Source organism: Tyto alba, unplaced genomic scaffold, assembly GCF_018691265.1.
Source record: "Tyto alba isolate M040663 unplaced genomic scaffold, T.alba_DEE_v4.0 Super-Scaffold_42, whole genome shotgun sequence".
NCBI classification, from domain to species: domain Eukaryota; kingdom Metazoa; phylum Chordata; class Aves; order Strigiformes; family Tytonidae; genus Tyto; species Tyto alba.
Genome location: NW_024881318.1, coordinates 31,968,995 through 31,986,846, shown reverse-complemented (window position 1 = coordinate 31,986,846; position 17,852 = coordinate 31,968,995). Strand labels below are relative to the sequence as shown.

The window sequence follows — 17,852 nt, the reverse complement described above, 5'->3', positions numbered from 1 at the left end:
ATTTAAAGAGGATGATCATAAAGTTTACTTTAGAGATTAAAGCTACCTTTATATCCACAACAATTTTTGGAACAAAGGTACTACTCCTAAAGGTGTAATTCTGCTTGCAAGGCCAGTTGCCAAAATCTATGAGCTTTCAGATTGACAAGCTCTACAGTGAAGGGGAAAAAGAAAAAAAAAATTAGATCAGAATCTCCATTCATTTTTAGCAAGAAGGAATGTTTATTGTGTCTACATTTGCTGTTGATAAAACAGGAGTTTCTACCAGCTGCTCTCTTGTATACCCTTTCCAATCTTAACATCAAACCCAAGAAAGCATTCTTTGTTGTCCATTTAAATGCTCCCTGAACTAGATCCTGGATCAAAACACATGGTTCCACCAGCTACCAGTGATCTGCCTCAATACACTGAGAACCTGGTACACCACACAGGCACATGAATCATTAATTAGACTAAAGCTGGGAGGCAAGAACAACTCCAGCACCTTTCATGGATGTGTAGCCCAGCACCCCACGAAATCTGTCAGGGTGGTGAAGATGGAAACCAACCGCTGAGAGCTGCCGCAGCCTTATTCCTGAAATGACCAACTCCACATTTAACAGAGCTCCTCATGTTTTCAAACTAATTCAGCAAAGGGGAGACAGGGAGGCCACTGAAATGCCTGGGGACATTCTCCTTCAGGGACAGGACACAGGCCAGGATTTTAGGAAATGGGTAAGGGTATATCATCAGCTGATAGGAGGGGATTGGGCTTCTATTTAAACTTCCCCTGCCCCACCCTGTCCTACCTCTTACCCCCTTCAAAGAAAAAAACAAAACAAAACAAAACAAAAACAGTAAGGAAGGACTTATTCTGCCTAGAAACCAAAGATTTACTAAGTAAAGGACAGAAAGAGAAGAAGAGTTAACAGAGACTCTGCCAGAAAGAACAGTCGCAGGTAGCTGAGCAGAGTGACTGGAGCACTTGGTACAGAGTAGCACTGAAAATGCATCTGGCCTCATTCCAATAGACAGGACATATATCTGGAGAATGCAGCTTTAAAAATAGCTCCTATTAAAGAAGGATTAGAACAACTCAAAAAAAACCCCAAACCCCCAAAAGTAGGCATCCTGAATAACCATTTTTTTCACCTTGCTACTGGCCACCTTACATTCAGAAAATTGTACCTTAATCTCCCATTCCTGAAAACAAAAAGAGAGAGTAATAACCTTAGAAATGACCTCAAGAAAATTTAAATTATGACCTTTGCTCATCAGTATCACTATTCAATTACAGCAAAGCATTGTTTTGTGGGTCTGTTTGCAATACAAGCTTCTTCAACCCTTAAGGAATAGAACAGTTTTTCACAGGCATGAATGTATATGCAGAAATAAGCAGCCATAAAAGTTAAATAAATGTGCCTGCTTATTTTAATTTTTGTTCTTCACTCTAATGTTTTTGGACATTTATGAAGAAGATGGAATTATTTAGAAAAAATGACCCATTGGAATCAAGCAACATCAGCTGTCTTTTCAAATGTCTTTATTACTGGGATCAAAAAAGAAATCTACGGCCTGATGGATATAATCAGATAATTTTCTAAATGTCTTGATAACTTATTGTTGACCAAACATTTTTACTCCTATAGAAGCATTAACATCCATTCCTGTAAATAAAAACAGCCAGCTATTTGAAAATTAACATTCAGTTGTTTGTTATCTAAAGAAAGATGTATGCTAAAGCAGATCTCCACCCTGTCACAGTAATTTTGATTTTTTTTTTTTAATAACTATTTGTCTATAATGGTGAAAAATAGAACAAAAGAAGATAATATCTATACCTGTGTTGCATTATTTCATCCTTACCATGGTCACCTTAACATTATCTCAATTTCCCAAGGCTTTCACCTTCTAGAACCTGCATCACATCTGCTACCTGTTACTACATATTATGCCTCAACATGCATCAAGCCACAGATATTCTCAGAGCACAACACAACAGTATTATGATCCAGCAGAGTACCTTAGTAGAACATCTTCACTGTTACCAACAAAGCACAGAACACTTTTCTCTACTAGTAGGAAATCCAGTAAGATGGTGCAGGCCTTTTTTATGTGCTTGATCAGACTGTGTTCATCCTACACACCTTGTGGAACACAACAGCTTATATACAACAATGATTTTTCTAAAATTAAGATCATACAGCTTTTCCCTTATATACAGTAAGATGAAGGGAAATTCTCACTGGAAAGGCACATGAGCCTTGCATGTCATATGTTGGCTGAGGTAACACAGGAAAAAATACTTCAGTGCCTTTGTCCTTCTCTCCAGCACATGACTGGCCATCTTTCAACCATACTGACAATCTTAATAAAGGTGGTGCAGAATAGGAATTCTCATGTGGTGGAATGTCAAAGAGATACTTCGGTTCCAGTTCTGTTTCCATGCACTCTGCAAGAGCGGATATTATTTCCATGGTAGAAAACCAGTAGTGTCATGAAACTGATTGTATAGGTAAATTGCTACCACTCATATTAGTCTCCTGGAGAAACTTTTCTTTCAAACATTATAAAGAAAAAAAAAATCAGTAGAAAACAGATAGACAAAAATCCCTTTCCATGATAACCTACAGTATAACATGGCCCAGAATGTTTTAAAACATTTCACCTTCTTTGTGGTTCTCCAGTCCCACTTTCTTACAAGCATTACTTTTAGTTACAAATAAGAGAAAACAATTAAGACAGAAAATCCTGAGTGAACTCAGGTAAGTGGATCAGCTTTACAACATGTACATTCAACCCAAGATATACTTCCACCATAACAGCTGTGGCAGGCTATGCAACTCCTATACCCAACATCAGGACACTAGAGAGCCATCACTACTTTCTGTGTAACTTTCTTCCCCAGCTTCTAATGTAAACTTTTCCAGAACAAAACTGACAAAGTCAAAACCACGTCCAAGCGATAAATACTCATCCTGTTCTTAAAAATCCATTTTCAATAAAATACTTGTCTTCATCTTATCAGAAGCTCATTCACAGTTGCTTGCACAGTCCATCTAAGCCATGAATACTCTGATTCACCCCATAAAAAAACATCACTAATGACAACAAATCAACACCATAACTTACCTCATAAATTGCCTTTAGTCTCTCTTTTACTACTGATTACAGTAAAATAATCACAAGCACTGACTTTCCTAAGATATTTTCTGCCTCATCTAGAAGTCTTTTAACTTTGTACTTACTCCTCTGTCTTGTGACATTTAAACCATTCAGCATTTTGAATACATGCTGGTCGCAGCAGCAGAAAAACCTGTATTTCCCAAAGTATAGGAAAAACGCCCTCCCATTGTTAGACTATTTTGTCATTTTATACCTGGTGTGTGAAGATTAGATTAAGTTAAAATAGCCTAATGTTTTCATTTGAATGGCTACCCTCACTTTTGCTCACAACACAATCCAGTGCTACTCAGTAGTGTGACTCAGTAAGTTAAAACTAAGAAAAAATTAACAGAATTTCTGTTAGAAATAAACTGCTCACTACTCCCCCCCCCCCCCCCCCAATTCAATATTTTGTATTAACTATTTTTTTTCCTCAAGAAACATATATTTTACAGCTAATTTTACTAGCAGGACACCACAGACTAGAGAAAGTTACTAGCTAAGCAACTGAAAGAAGAATTTTTAATGACTGTTGCCCTTTCTACAGCTGCAATCATAATATATTCCTTATTCTCCTATCTTATGTTTAGTTCAACTCAATAATGAGTAACCTGTGACTGAAAACAGCATGAACACATGCATGCCTCTACTAAATAAAAGAAGAATAAAACCTGGCATCTTACAATACAACTTTACTTACAAATAGTAAAATCCTGACATCTCAAGAATCTGTTAACTTCACCAAATAAAATCAAGATTTCCTGTAGTTGATAAGTTTTAAATGCAAAACATGTTCTGATAAATGCATTCCATCTTGTATCTAGTATAATTAATGCTTACATAACCATTAAAATGTGTGCATTTGCAGGTAAGTAATATTTTCATTGAAGTTTCTTTCTCAAGAGAGTTGTCCACATCCATGAAAACACCATTCTGGTAAACATTTATTTTTTAAAAGATAATCAAATACATAAATTAAACCTGTAAATAAATAGGGCACCTACAAACGATTGTCTCTTTGCTCTGTAAAAAAATGGTTCCAAATTTAGTAAAATAATTTCAAAGAAAATCAAAATGGTTTAAAGGTTTACCAGGAAACGACAATAAGGCTTTCCTTAGAAAGATAAATAGAATCATAAACATGAAACATAATTGAAGTCTTTTATTTGAATTAAGGATTCTTGCTTGCTGATTTAAACTGAGATCAAATTCAACAATTCAAATAATTCTAATTCTAATCGACCTATTTGTAATAAGACACCTCTGGTCTACACTGTGTCAAGATTATTCCTTAACAATGTAGTTCATAATTATTTTTTCTGCTGTATTTATTTTGATTCAAAACAGAATAAATACTTGCATCGTATAGAAATTATTTAGGCTAATGGATACAATAACCACACAATTAGCAGTTCCCGAAGAAGGGATCATGGCAGCTCTGGGTATGGTTGTAAGCCTAATAAAACATTCAGGTTTTTATGCTAGTAATTACCATCTTCAACATTACTTAAAGGGAAAACATTGCTGTACTATTTAACACTACTTAGAAAAGCTGTAAGAGAGGGAACTCAACAAAAATAATAACCTTATATGCTTTTTTCTTCTGTTTACATGTGTTTGGAACTGCTGTCTGGCTCTGTCTGCCATTACTGCTCAGGGGCTGTCATGGAATCTTAAGTTCCTTTCAGGGAAAGATGGAGGGGGTTAATTCTCAAGTATATCTTTACAATTATTAGTCATCAAAGCTAGCAAATGAATAAATCTCTATGCATGTGTTTGTGTTTTAAATTCTGGAGCTTATAAAAGGCTTTACTCTGTCTTGGTCATTTGTATTCATATGACCAGCTCACGCTCTACATTTTTGGCTGCAATTTAACCTCTGTCTAGACTTTCAGTATTTCTAAAATATAATGCAAGTTCTGCCACCAGACAGGCTTTTTGCTGGTGCAGGAATTTACAAAACAACCTTTAGAATGCCACTGGATATAGCAAAATTGATCTTTAAGGTGAGTATGAGTCAAATTCTGAGATAAAATTGCCTTTTCTCCATCAACATATAACCAGTACAACATTCAAGGTCTGGTCCTAAATAATTACTGCTCACATTGTATATCAGCCTACTTCTAATACTATCTACAATAGAATCCTTTGAGATGTTGTCAAGAAAGATACTGTTGAAAGATACGAAAATTCTGCTAATATTATTTTCTTACAAGAATAGTAACGAAAGCTTTTCTCCCAATATTAAACGAAAAATGTATCTATATAGGGTGCGGACTAAGTCAGTTCCTTCCATTTCTGAATCTGACTGGCTTTATCTATCTACTCCAGAAATATTTTGGGGGGGTTCCCTCTAAGGTTGATATATTCATTCTGTTTGTAGAAGAATCTTTCTTTTTCCCTTATTTTAAATAGAAAGGTTGGCGACATGAAAAAAAGAAAGTATCAGTGTTGAAGGAAAGTCTTCCAAATTTTTCTGATATGCAGTGCCTAAAAAAATTCTTGTCCTGTTTCTGCCAAGCTTAAAGGAAAGTGTATACAGAAGGACAGATGAACTATGAAAAGCAGATGACTGAAAAGGCCTGTGTTACAGGAAGAGATCTTTCTGAATGCTTTTCAGTATTTTATCTTTACTGATGGTTCTCCCACCCTTACAGCACAGTTACACTGATGGAGCACAACTACTTGAATGAGATGTTACAGGATTAGGCTCACTGAAATTTGGTTCTGGGTTCTGAAATGCAGTTGCTAGCTATTTTCTCCAAAGATTCCTATAGCTCAGACTCTGACAAACCATGGACAGATAATGACAACAGAGGAAACTATTAAAGATGACAGGGAAAGTTAAGCACATGTGCCCCTCTGTGCAGAAATGAGGGAATGCTAGAGCCAGTAAAGCAGCAGAGTCTCTAAAACAAAAACACTTACATCTGACAGCACTAGCTTGGACAGTGACCAACAGTTCCCTCCCATGAAGTAGAATCACACACTGGCCACCATAATGCAATAGCATTCATTAAACACTGGTATTTCTGTCATTCACGTGCAGATTACTGAAACATTCTAATACAGTAAAATCTCTCTGATGGTCCCCTTCCCTGTGCCTCCCAACCTGCCAAAGAGCAGGCCAGATCTTCTGCAAATGAAGTTATTTTGGATTGCTCAGCTGAGGCAGGTATCCAAACTGGTAAAACCATTCTGGCTAAAAAGTGTATTTTTCTCTCAGATGCTTCCAACACTTCTCAATATAATTTCAAAACATAACTGCTGCATAACTTTAATAATAGGCAAATATTTCTGACCCATTTATTTTTATAATTCTTTTTTTTCCTACCCACATATTTCACTGGAGAGAGCAAAACCCAAGACCTGATGATCTGATGAAGTCTGTGTCAGCTACAGCCTTAGGACTATGAAAACATCTCAAAGGAAGAATTAAATTGTTGTTTGATTCTGTCTACATCTCTTTTCATTTTTCTATTTGTGCTGGAAGAGGTTAATGATATTTATTACATCCTGTAGATTTATACACAGAAACAAAATATCATATTGGGGGAATGAATGACATGCGAAGTATATTTAAAGAGTAAATTTTTTTTTTTTTTTGGTCCATTATGATCACTTATGACAAGCAATGATTTAGAGTAACTGAACATTTTCAGATGCTGAAGTGCTTGATTGGCATGAAAGTATCAAAAACTGCAATTTCTGTACCCACAGAACAGACATGCAGCTAGGAACAGTGCATGTGAAACTTATTTTTTATGTGGTGTTGGACTATCTACTGATATACTGGCATTATAAGGAATAAGCACAATTTCATATATATGGAGACCACTATCATCCCGAAATGATTTAACGGCTGAAATCAGGCCTCAAAACTGTAACTTGCTACCATGAAAGACGTAACAGCATAGCTAAGAATAACTTCCAATAGTTTGCTATTGTCTCATTTTGTAATTATAATCAAGTATCAACACCAGGTAATAAATCCTGAAATCTGGAGTAATAATGCAATTTCCAAAAAAGCAATTGTCAATCAAGGTAGGTTGTGCAATAATTTGCAGAGCATACACACACAGAAACATTTACATGTTACAGACAGCATATATACTTTTTTCTACACATGGGTTTAATGCAATTAAAAATCCTCCTTCAGAATCTCAACATAAAACTTCCACGACTGCTTTCACACACATTGAAAATCTTTGCTGGCATAAAAACTATATACAGAATCAGCAGAGTTACCTCACCACAAAACCTCTCTCCATTATGCTAATGTTTCTATCATATGAAAAACACCCTGAAGTGTGAAACAGTGACATCTCAGTGAGACAGGACAAAGTAAGGCGAACTGCAGGTCTTTGATATGGCTGAAAAATGCTCTGCATTCTGATTAGAATTTCTGCTGGGATCCTAGGAGATGAAAGGATTTCTTAAAGTCTGACAGTTAACAGAGGGGGGGAGGTATTCAGAAGAGAACAAAAAGAGGAGCACTGAAAGCACATGACGTCATGCCTCAAAATGGCCTTTACCATCTTACTGACATGTTCCACAATGTAGCATAGCAGTTTCCACACAGCTATTCTTGAGACCTCAAGATCCTCTGTGGAGACTGTATGGCTGGAAGAGCCACTGCTTTAAAAGCATGGACAGTTGAAACAGGTCTAAATATAATATGTATATTGTATTTCAGGACCCTAAATGCATTATGGTAATGCTCCAGAATGCTACTTTTTGAAACTATGTTCTGCCTGACACACTACAAGGAAAGCCTCCAGTCTACAAAGTTTACAGGTTCTGGCACCCCCATCTCCAGGAAAAACCCACTCAAGAGAGCATGGAAATGCCATTTACTTTCCTCTGGTTCTTCCCACAGGCACAGTTTGCCCTTTAGTACCAGGAACATCTTACAACCTTGTAGGGGACTTGGAACTGACTACCCTTCATCTCAGATTGCCAGAGGCAACCAACACTGGAGAGAGACATCAAAATCTCCCCCTTATATTCTACAAGCACTTAAGGGGAAAAACACAGGACTCTGGGAGCATTCTGCTTATTTACGTTCAGGCAAAAGCACATACAGACAACCTACCAGGCCATATGCATGTCATGTGCTCACAATGGATTTGTATACCTTAGAAGATATAAAAAAGCTTTTTGTTGATACTGCTTTTCTCTTTTTTTAGAAGCTTATGTTCCATACATAAAGTACAAAAACTGTGCTTTGAACTGTTTCTCAATAAACCAGAAAAAGAGATTTCTTGTCAAAACTTCTCTGTTTCTTAACTCTCCATCATCTCCTTTATGACTGATGGTGTGGTCAATTTTCCAGACTTTTTCTGTGTCAAATATCCTCTCCGCTGCAAAGAGGTATCTTTATAAACATGTCCTTTATTTGAACTCCAGCATAAGTACAAAATGCAAAGAACAATAAAAAGGGCCTTGCGGATACAAACCACATCTCCTATTTCCTGAAGCTGGCATGCTTATTTTCATTTGAAAGGGAAGCTGATGTTATAATTGAGATTTTTACATTTTCACATGAATTATGGACCTCGCTACATGTTTCACTACCTGCATATAAATGCATTTTGAGAACAGTTTCAAAGATCATGCTGGAAAGAAGTCTCCTGGAAAACTGATGCTAACAGCACCAAAAGACTAAGCATTTTGCAATACCAAAATAAAGCAGCATTACAGGGACACAAACAAGAAAAATTCCAATCAAAGTATGTCTCACAAGACATGCGACACATCAGTATTTCTATTATCTCCACAAAAACTACCAAAATCTGTATCAGTTATGAATTATCATATTTGATGTGTACATAACTATACTCTGACCAGTTGCAGGTGAATTATTTCTTAGAGAAACAGTAAATAACTGTAATTATTTTTGAACTGACAATCTCTCCTTTAGAATGTATTTTTAAGGATAAAACCCCTGTATTTTAAACAGATGTACTAACCAGGCACAGATGAAGGGTGGGAAGTATATTTAGATGTTAGAGATTCCCATTCTATTCTCTCCCTCTTGCTACGGAATGTTTCCTATGCTTCTAATTTTTGCCGCTCTCTCGGAACCTCGTTTTCTAAAAGAACAAACCTGTAAGACACATTATGTATGAACATCTCACTCTGACTAACTGGATTTTATCTGTACAATTTTGAGACTCAGCAATTAAACTACCACATTTTCCTTTTGGTGTTAAGGCATTCAAAGGTCTCTTGGCATCCCATACCCTACAGGGCCCAAGTCCATCACAGAGAACTTAAGTCTGCATGACACAATGTATGTTACAATCTTAAAAGGTATTAATAGCACATCTGTAAAACAAAAACAAGGGCGTGCCTTAAACTGACTTTACGATCTCCTGTTTTCATCTCACCTGTTGCAGGATGGAAAACTGATTTCTGACCACAGATTCTAACACGCCTAGTGAAATCTTGATCAGAATGAATGAAAGCTCCACTAACCTCCTCTCTGCGAGAGATTTTTCTTCCCCCTTTTCTTTTTTTATTACAGGATATTGCTAGTATTATCAAACTAGGTTTCTCTTGTTTCTATCTTGAGGCTCTGAGGTTCAGATACTACCCCAGAGGTACCAGAGAATCAGAGACATCTCAAGTCTAACATAGTCATGTACTTACAACTATGCGTATACTTAAAACAGTCATCCAGTAAACTTCTTTATTAAAATAACAATCATTATTACTCACAAATGACAACTTGACATTATTTGTAAATGTGCTCTCTCATGCATTTTGATAGGATGAGTTACTCCATCAGGAAACTTAGCTCTCGAAATGTGTGTGCAATCATCCATAAAAGAACTAATTTATTTTAGTTATCAGCAAGAATTATTGCCCTCTTAAAGTTGATATTGAGATGTATTGACCTGAATCAAGCAAGCAAGCAAGCAACCTGACACTAGCAGAAAAGGTACCCAATACAATTCACTCAACACTAAAATAGTTGCAGAAAACACTAATGACCCATGCATAAGGTGCACTACAGAGCTTATCTGGGGAACATAAAGTATTAAGGGGACAAAAACTAAAGCTATACTTCATTTAGAGTTTCTGACTTGATCACTACCATAGCATGCCCATTCTCATTTCCATTCATTCTAAGGAAACAACCTTCCTTGAGTCCTACACTTGCACATGCAAATATCCATATAGCAAATTTAGTTAAAATATGTTTTAGAACACAAAAAAAGTATCAGAAAGTAAAACTGTAAACAAACAAAATTCCTTATAACTTCAGCATCTCTGACATAATTCATAGCTGGAGGTTGTATGAACTGTTCAGTAGCTCTGACTAATGTGCTTGACAGGAGTCAATGTCAGAGGTCCAGAAGGACGGCAGTCATAACCAAAGGAGAAGCTACCACAAAGGCCCTTAACTGTGAGCTGTAAGACAAGTAGTTGCACATATTTTGCTAAAGAGAAATCAAAGCCAGTAAGCTGGAAGGGTCAAAGTCTTAAAAGGGCAAGCCTTCATGTCATTTACTTGTATGTCTCAATGTTGATGTTCAGGAGAAAATATGCTTACTTGTAAAGGTAGTATTCAGCTTGATCCACTTCCTCTCGTGAAGAAATGTTGTCAACAAACTGATTAAAAAATAAGAAATAGAAGCTTCAGAGGAAGTATTCACAAAGCATATTAGAAGCAAATGCCACTTCAATAAACAAAGTACATTTTTTTGACATATTTAGGTGTCTGACATTACTGGAAGTCTTCAAGCCTTTGCTTACACCTAACTGAGGTTTCTTCTAGACTGCTAAAAGTCAACTCTTTTTAAACTGAGACAACTCCCCTCCTCATCTAAAAAACAGTATGCACCTCGAAAACATGGAGACCATGTCAGAATTATGTTCATATAGCACAGTACCCCATATTTTTGCTGCTCATCTCTGAATTTTTTGTTCTTTAATCACATCCTTTGAATTTGAGAACACATTCAGTTCCTTACATTTTTTTCTCCCCAATTTTGAGTGAGTCTGAACACGCCTTACTTCTCTATCAAGTATTTTTTCCTTAAAATTTCCCTGTTGTCCCTATTCATACTATAAATTCTGAAAGACAGGGGCAACAGCATTTTGTATTTCACCACGTGTATAAATAACAGTAAGAAAAAAAATCACTGTCCATGCCATAAAGAACAATTCTCCTCTCATTTAAAACCTTGCCTACTCCAGGTAATATTCCAAAATTCCCAGTGCTATCAACTACTTAAATAAAAGCCAAGTTTTCAACCAAACTTTGTCTTATGGTAACAGTGAATCCTGTCTTCCTGTAGGTTTTAGTCACATAAGCATAAAGATGCTGGAACAATCCAGAGTCTTCCCAATGTAATACTTTTAACTCAAATTATATAAAAAACATGTTCTCAAGGTCAGTACTTCTCTTTATCCTAAGCATAAGCTAAAAATAATAGTTTCAGCTGACTGGTACTTGCTCTCCAGTTTTTTAACTCTCCTTGCATGCTGTATACATGCAGGTCTCATCTTTTGAGTGTAGCAATAGCATGCCTGTGTGCTTTATTTACATTTTAGAAAATAAGAATCTGATGTGAGCTCCAGGTATTAGGAAGTGGGGCTGTTAGACAATCTGAAAATGCCACTTCTCCAGGGAAGAGGTCAGCCTAAAGCAGGAACATGAAAGAAAGGAATAAAGGTGATGAAGTAATAAAAAGGAGAGGAACACCCATTTCCCCCACGGACACTGTCTCAGAAGCAATGATCAAGAATGTTTGATCTGTGTAAATGTCTGATCTTGTAACTGTACAGAATGTTCTGTGGCTCCTCAGCTAGTGGTGCCAATGATCCTAATTAGTGGTGTTACTAAGGTACCAGGGTGGTGACTAAGCTTTTCTAGATAATTTTGAAGATCAAAATTAGGTGGGTTTTTTCGTTTGTTTAAAAAAAAAAAAAACAAGTGACATATTTATTCTCCTTCTTCAGTACACTCATTTACACAGAGAACTTAAAAGCATATCTCACATTTCTGATTTCACTCCCCCTCCCCAGATTAACCCATGCAGAGGATGGAACTGGTTACTAATTCCAGAAAAAAATATGGCTTCATTTATCCTACATTAGCATTTGTCCTGCTTCAGTCTGCTTAGGCAAGGAAAGAAAACTGTGGAGGCAAAATATATCTACCTCTGTCTCACTCTGAAAGGAGCGTGGAAGCAGAGGAAGATGTATGCAGACAGGCAGTGTGCTAATTCACTGCAGTCCCTTAGTAACCTCAGTTCTTATAAAGTGCCTGAGGGGGTGTTAAAGCTCTCACTAAGAAACCACAGGAAGGCAGGGAACATATATTAAGAAAACACATAGGTCAGTAACAGTAAGTCCCGATTTTATGAGGGGGAAAAAGCCTATTTCTGTTTTGAAGACCACACAGTCCAGGTACTAATTAATGAGTACAAAGTGACAATAAAACAGCTTTACACAGCAATTTAACAGTATAACAAGACATTTATGATCCCAGAACTCCCAGCAGAGGTGATACCATTTATCCCCTCTCAGCTCACTTGATTTCATAAGCATTCCACTGTCATTTCCATCACTTTATGATTGGGATTTATTTCCTTACCCGGCCTATTGTCAAAGAGCTGACAGGCAGCTTTCTTTCATAGGTTCTGTCCATTAAGTGGGCTAAGTCAGCTGGAGAAAAAAGAAAATGAGTATGTTTAATCAACTGGCTTTACAGGAAAATCTGCAGAGCGCCATCATATAACCTAAAATAGAACCTCTGTCAAGGAAATAAAATTCTGGTTCCTTGTTAACATCTCATTTTGAAGCTGTATGAAAACAATACTTTCAATTATTGTTAAATACTTCAGAAAATAATACATGGAAAGGCTCTCAACATGATTTTAGCTTAGTAAAAAGAAGAGGGGAAAAAAAACAAACTACCCTATAATGTGTTGGACAAAATTAGTGTAACTAGCATAACTCATAGAAAAAAATTGAGCAGATGTCCTTAAAATTCACACTTTCAAGCTTAGCATATGTTGGACAGTGCTTTTGGCATGGGTTTGTCCTTTATTTTATGCTAAAACAGTGAGACAGAGAAACAAGCAGTACCATACTGATAAACCGTACTCACAAACAGCCATCCAAAGAAATCCTGTTAATCAAACCGGGCATTGTGCCAATACCTTATTAACATTATAGCATTCTGCTCCAGCAGTCGTAAAACAATATTAATACAGGAACTTCAAACTTCTGACTGTTGAACAGGTAGCCAACCACTGCCTTTAATGAATTTAATTGGAAGTTAAATGAATTTTAGTTTTGTACTGTTCCTGGAAAATAATGATGACTCAGGAAGAGTAAGCTGTTTATGGTACACTTAGTGTCAGCTGTTTGATTCTTAGCTGAGACATGAACTGATGATACTCTGTCTATAAAACTTAGGAGACTTCAATCATATTCTTTTCTTCTATTCTCCTGCATCTTCCAGGACCAGGAATCCAACACACCCTCTCTGCACCATTAGCATCTTGCTTCATCCTTTGCATCCCAAGACTACAACTGCTACTTAAATGAGCCTCTCCTTTGACACCTCTCAGTTAGTCCCATTGGCCATCCTTCAAGAGATGATTGCTTGGCTTGTTATACAATTCATTTTCCAAAAAGGTGATCCAACCTCCATAGCTGTCAATAAAATGTGAGGTGAGCAAAACTTGCAGCACCGCATCAGAACTGACTAAGCCTTCTACTCCAGTAAAGTTGATAGGGGCTGGAAGCAGCATTGCACCAGTAACACGCTGTGTCTCCCAAGGATATAGTCCATGTATGTTCTGTCCACAGAACAAGTGATATCACTATTCATCAGTTTAGAAACAGTTCTGGTACCACAAGAGTCTTGATTTGGAATAAAATGGTCGACTTTTAGTCTGTACAATGCTGCTGTCTGTCACATAGCAGTATTTCTTCCTGAGGCACTCTAAGGTGTTCTTCAAAACACAAAACGAGCATTTATGTCTGGCTGAGGATAGGCAAGCATTTCATGACCATAAAAGCAAAGAGAAATCTGGGACAAAATTACTGAGGAAAGTACCAGCTCCTACAAAATACAACACAGGATGCTGATCTGTCGTGGTACACCAAGGCCATGCTATGCCAGAGAACCACTGAAATAATGGATCAACTTTTTTAATGGTAAAGAAATTTCTGTGGGAATATCCTTTCAAGAAGTGTCTGTATTTGACTCTCTATTACCTGTCCCTCCAGCACTCACAAAGGTCATGATGGAGCACATAGGTAAAGACTTTGGGGGCATTCCCAGTAGTGCTACAAGTTAGAGAGAGCAGATGCTTCGGTCAAGCCAACTACTTGGGAACAAAGAACTAGCTAGATCCTTGCCTAAACATACTAGGACAACTGTCATCCAACATTCTTCATCTGCATTTCGAGACAGCTGGAAGAAAGCATTCACTCCAAAATCTGCTATGTTTGATGACATAGCAATGTGGACCTGAGAGACAATTGCATAGGTTGGGAGTTCATTTATCTATTACAGAACTATTATTGTTACTCTCTGAAAACTGGAAGGTGATACCTAAGACCATTTGGGGCCATACTCAACATCTGAGCTTGAAAGTTTTGTCTAGGTGCTCAGGAAGGTAAAGAGCCCATTTCAGGAAACACTGAGTACCTAAGTAGAATATAAACCAAATGAACACAATGCTATGAGTACAAGATCCCAAGACTGTTGGCCATTTATGCACAAACCTCCTCTGGGAGAGTTCTCACACAGAATTTTAATGATTGACCTTTTATGCTGTCTACAAAGCTGGAACTCTGCATCAGAACTTTAGCATGGAATGTAACATGAAGCACTTAGCTATCAGCTCCACTGTAAGAGTCACAATAAAATGAAAACTGATTAAACCTTAAAGAATGGAAGACAAATCGAGTTAATGGGAAATTTAGCTTTGTTTCCAGACAAACTGTCATTTCTGCTGTACTCTCTAGATATGAATAATTTGCAGCAAGTAATTATTTCCTGGTTTGTCTTCTGTGAAGAGCACTTAAAACCAGACGGTTTTTCTCATATTCATGATTTCAAATAACTCACCTACCTTTTGTAAACCAAGTTTCCTCCATAAGTTGCTATTCAATAAGCGAGATTAAAGCAGCTTTTTAGTTAAAAAGATCCTGACAAAAGTACAAGAATGCAAGAATGGGAATGCCCAAGTCTCTTAGCACTGTTGGCGGTAAAACTTGAGTGCTCACATTGGTGTCTAAACCAAATAAATGTTTTAATGGCCAAAACAAAATTCTATGCACATTCTAGCAGATACATGTTGTAAGTGCTTTTACCTGATAGTCATTACAAAAGAGGACACTAGTGTATATTATCTCTCATAAACATTGCCTAAAAATACAATTTTTTGAGATTAACTTTTACAAAACTTATTTCTCTAAGGACATATTTCTGCATATTGCAGAACCTCATGGATTTAAGCAAACTAACAAAATAAACCCTAAGTCTGAGCTGAGGTCATTTAACTTCTGGACATGATGTCACAGTTGTGTCTAGAATATTGGTATCTGAGATTTCATGTTCACGTTTATTTTCATTTTTGCATAGCAACTCAGTGTCTAGCTGCCTACAACAGGGCTATTCAGGACAATGACTGGGAAAATACCCTCACCTCAGTGGTTATGAAAACTGATACTAGTTTGTTGGCCTACGAAGACAACAGTTTCAGCTTGATTCACAGTGTGTACCTATCCACACGACACAGTCACATCAACAAGCGGCATATTTGGCCACCATGCAAGGTCACTACCCTCTTATGCTTAGAAGCAGTCCATCCAGGACAGGTTTGAAATTCCAGCAATGGGGCAGCAATGGGAAAGTGGATGCAATGGTGATGCAAAGTTTACCTGTCCTGGGAATGATGGGCAGAGCTAATACCTTAACTCACAGGCTAACATTTTATCTTCCACATAAAGTCTTGATTTATTTTAAAGACCAAATTAAAATATAAAGGAAGGCTGAGGCAAGTACTTTGCCTTACAAATCTATGTGTTTCACATCTCTCAGTATTTCCACATCCCTAGCAGCTTCTGGAGAGACCTACAGCTTTGTACAGAAGGATTTCAATGGAAAATATTAAAGTCTATAAAGGCAGCACTGCCACCTGGTGTTGCAGATAAACCACTTTGGGTACCTGGAGTTTTTCTAACAAAAAAAGACATTTTGTGTCTCACTTGGATTCTGTCATTCCCAGGGATTCTGGTAATTACTATTCTTTTCATAAAGATGCTTATTATCACTTAATTTTATCTTTGTTAATGATGAAACACTGGAGAATCTAAGTCCAGCCATGCCTCCTGTTTCCTTGATACCTCATTTTTAATAAGTGGAGTCCAAATTACTTCTGGACAGATATCTTCCTACCAGCAAGCAGCTTGTAAATGCCAAATTAACACATTTTCAATTCCTAACATCTTGAACAAATGTGCTTCTGTACACAAAATGCAGTCTTTGTTCTTTCCCAGGCTTTTTTCAGTACTGAAGTTTGCTTAACTCAGTCATGTTTGAACACTAAACTGAGTCTACAGAGAAGAGAGTAAGGCATATCTTATATGGACACAGTAAATGAGTTTGAGTCTGGGATGGCACCACATCACTGCAGCAGAGAAATGGAACTGAATTTAAATCAAAAAGGCTTCTTTTTCCTTTAAAGGTATTCTCACAACATAGCTTTGCAGAATAACAGTTCTGAAACAGTGTTTGAAACACACAAATAAAAGAGCATCTCCTCAATACAAGGAATTGACTCTAGCTACAGTCGCCAGCTACTACAGACAAGATTTTATGTGCAACCATGCAACTGACAGCTACAGAGCAGATGTCTGCAGGGCTGTCTCCTCTTTGAAAATGCTAATACAGCTGACACCGTGTTAACTTGTTTTCTCTTTTCTGTGAATAAAAAATGAAAATGCAAAGCATTCCTTTGAAAAGCATGGAACAGACATCTGCTTTGGATCAAGATCATTGGCAGAGCACCAGCAAAAACTGTGCTTGCCAAACAGTCACGAAAAGTCTTGCCAGACCTGGGAAAAGCCAAATATGGACTGTACCAGCACTTGTACAACATTTTCTTCTACAGTGGATTTCTATTGCCTTTGACATTTGTCAAAATAAGAACCCTTTTTCATCTGGAGGTGACTGGTTCAAATGCATCCCAGGGCACTAGTCTGTGGCTCCAGCCCAAAATACACTCCATGAGCAGTCCTACTGGCAGTAAAGGGTTACAAGATATTAACAGTCTCTGCAGGATCCAAGTTACAGTCATGAGTGTCCATCAGATGTTTCTGGCCCATGTACAGTAAAACATGTTGACAATACCAATCTAGCTGTTTATAGGCAACTAACAGAAACAAATTAGTACATAAAAACCACCACTCTGGTCCTTTTCCTGCTGGACAAAAGCCCTTGAGATTCATCTGCTGGTTCTTCTTTCGGCCTCACAATCTGTTTTACAATTAACAAACACAGTTCAGAGGCCCAAGAGTGGAAAATGGAAGACAAAGATTATGCATTAAGGGGTCTTCAAAACACTTGTGATACAAAATAATGCATATGCATCTTTAGCATGGAAAAATGTTTTGCATTATGTTTTCTGTTTAACATAGTCAGCAAAAAGATAGTGGAATGTTATTTTAAA

At 37.1% G+C, this 17,852-nt stretch overlaps 1 protein-coding gene across 2 annotated transcripts in view; it reads right to left on the bottom strand.

The window, feature by feature from the left end:
* Positions 1 to 17,852, bottom strand: part of MRPS27 (mitochondrial ribosomal protein S27) — a 48,570-nt gene that overhangs the window by 27,756 nt on the left and 2,962 nt on the right. For both annotated transcript variants that reach the window (XM_033008692.2, XM_042804567.1), the window contains exons 3-4: positions 12,755 to 12,825; positions 10,706 to 10,764 (exon numbers count right to left, since the gene is read on the bottom strand). In XM_033008692.2, the coding sequence (XP_032864583.1) occupies positions 10,706 to 10,764; positions 12,755 to 12,808 (113 nt within the window). In that variant the 5' untranslated portion in view covers positions 12,809 to 12,825. The remainder of the gene's footprint in view (positions 1 to 10,705; positions 10,765 to 12,754; positions 12,826 to 17,852) is intronic.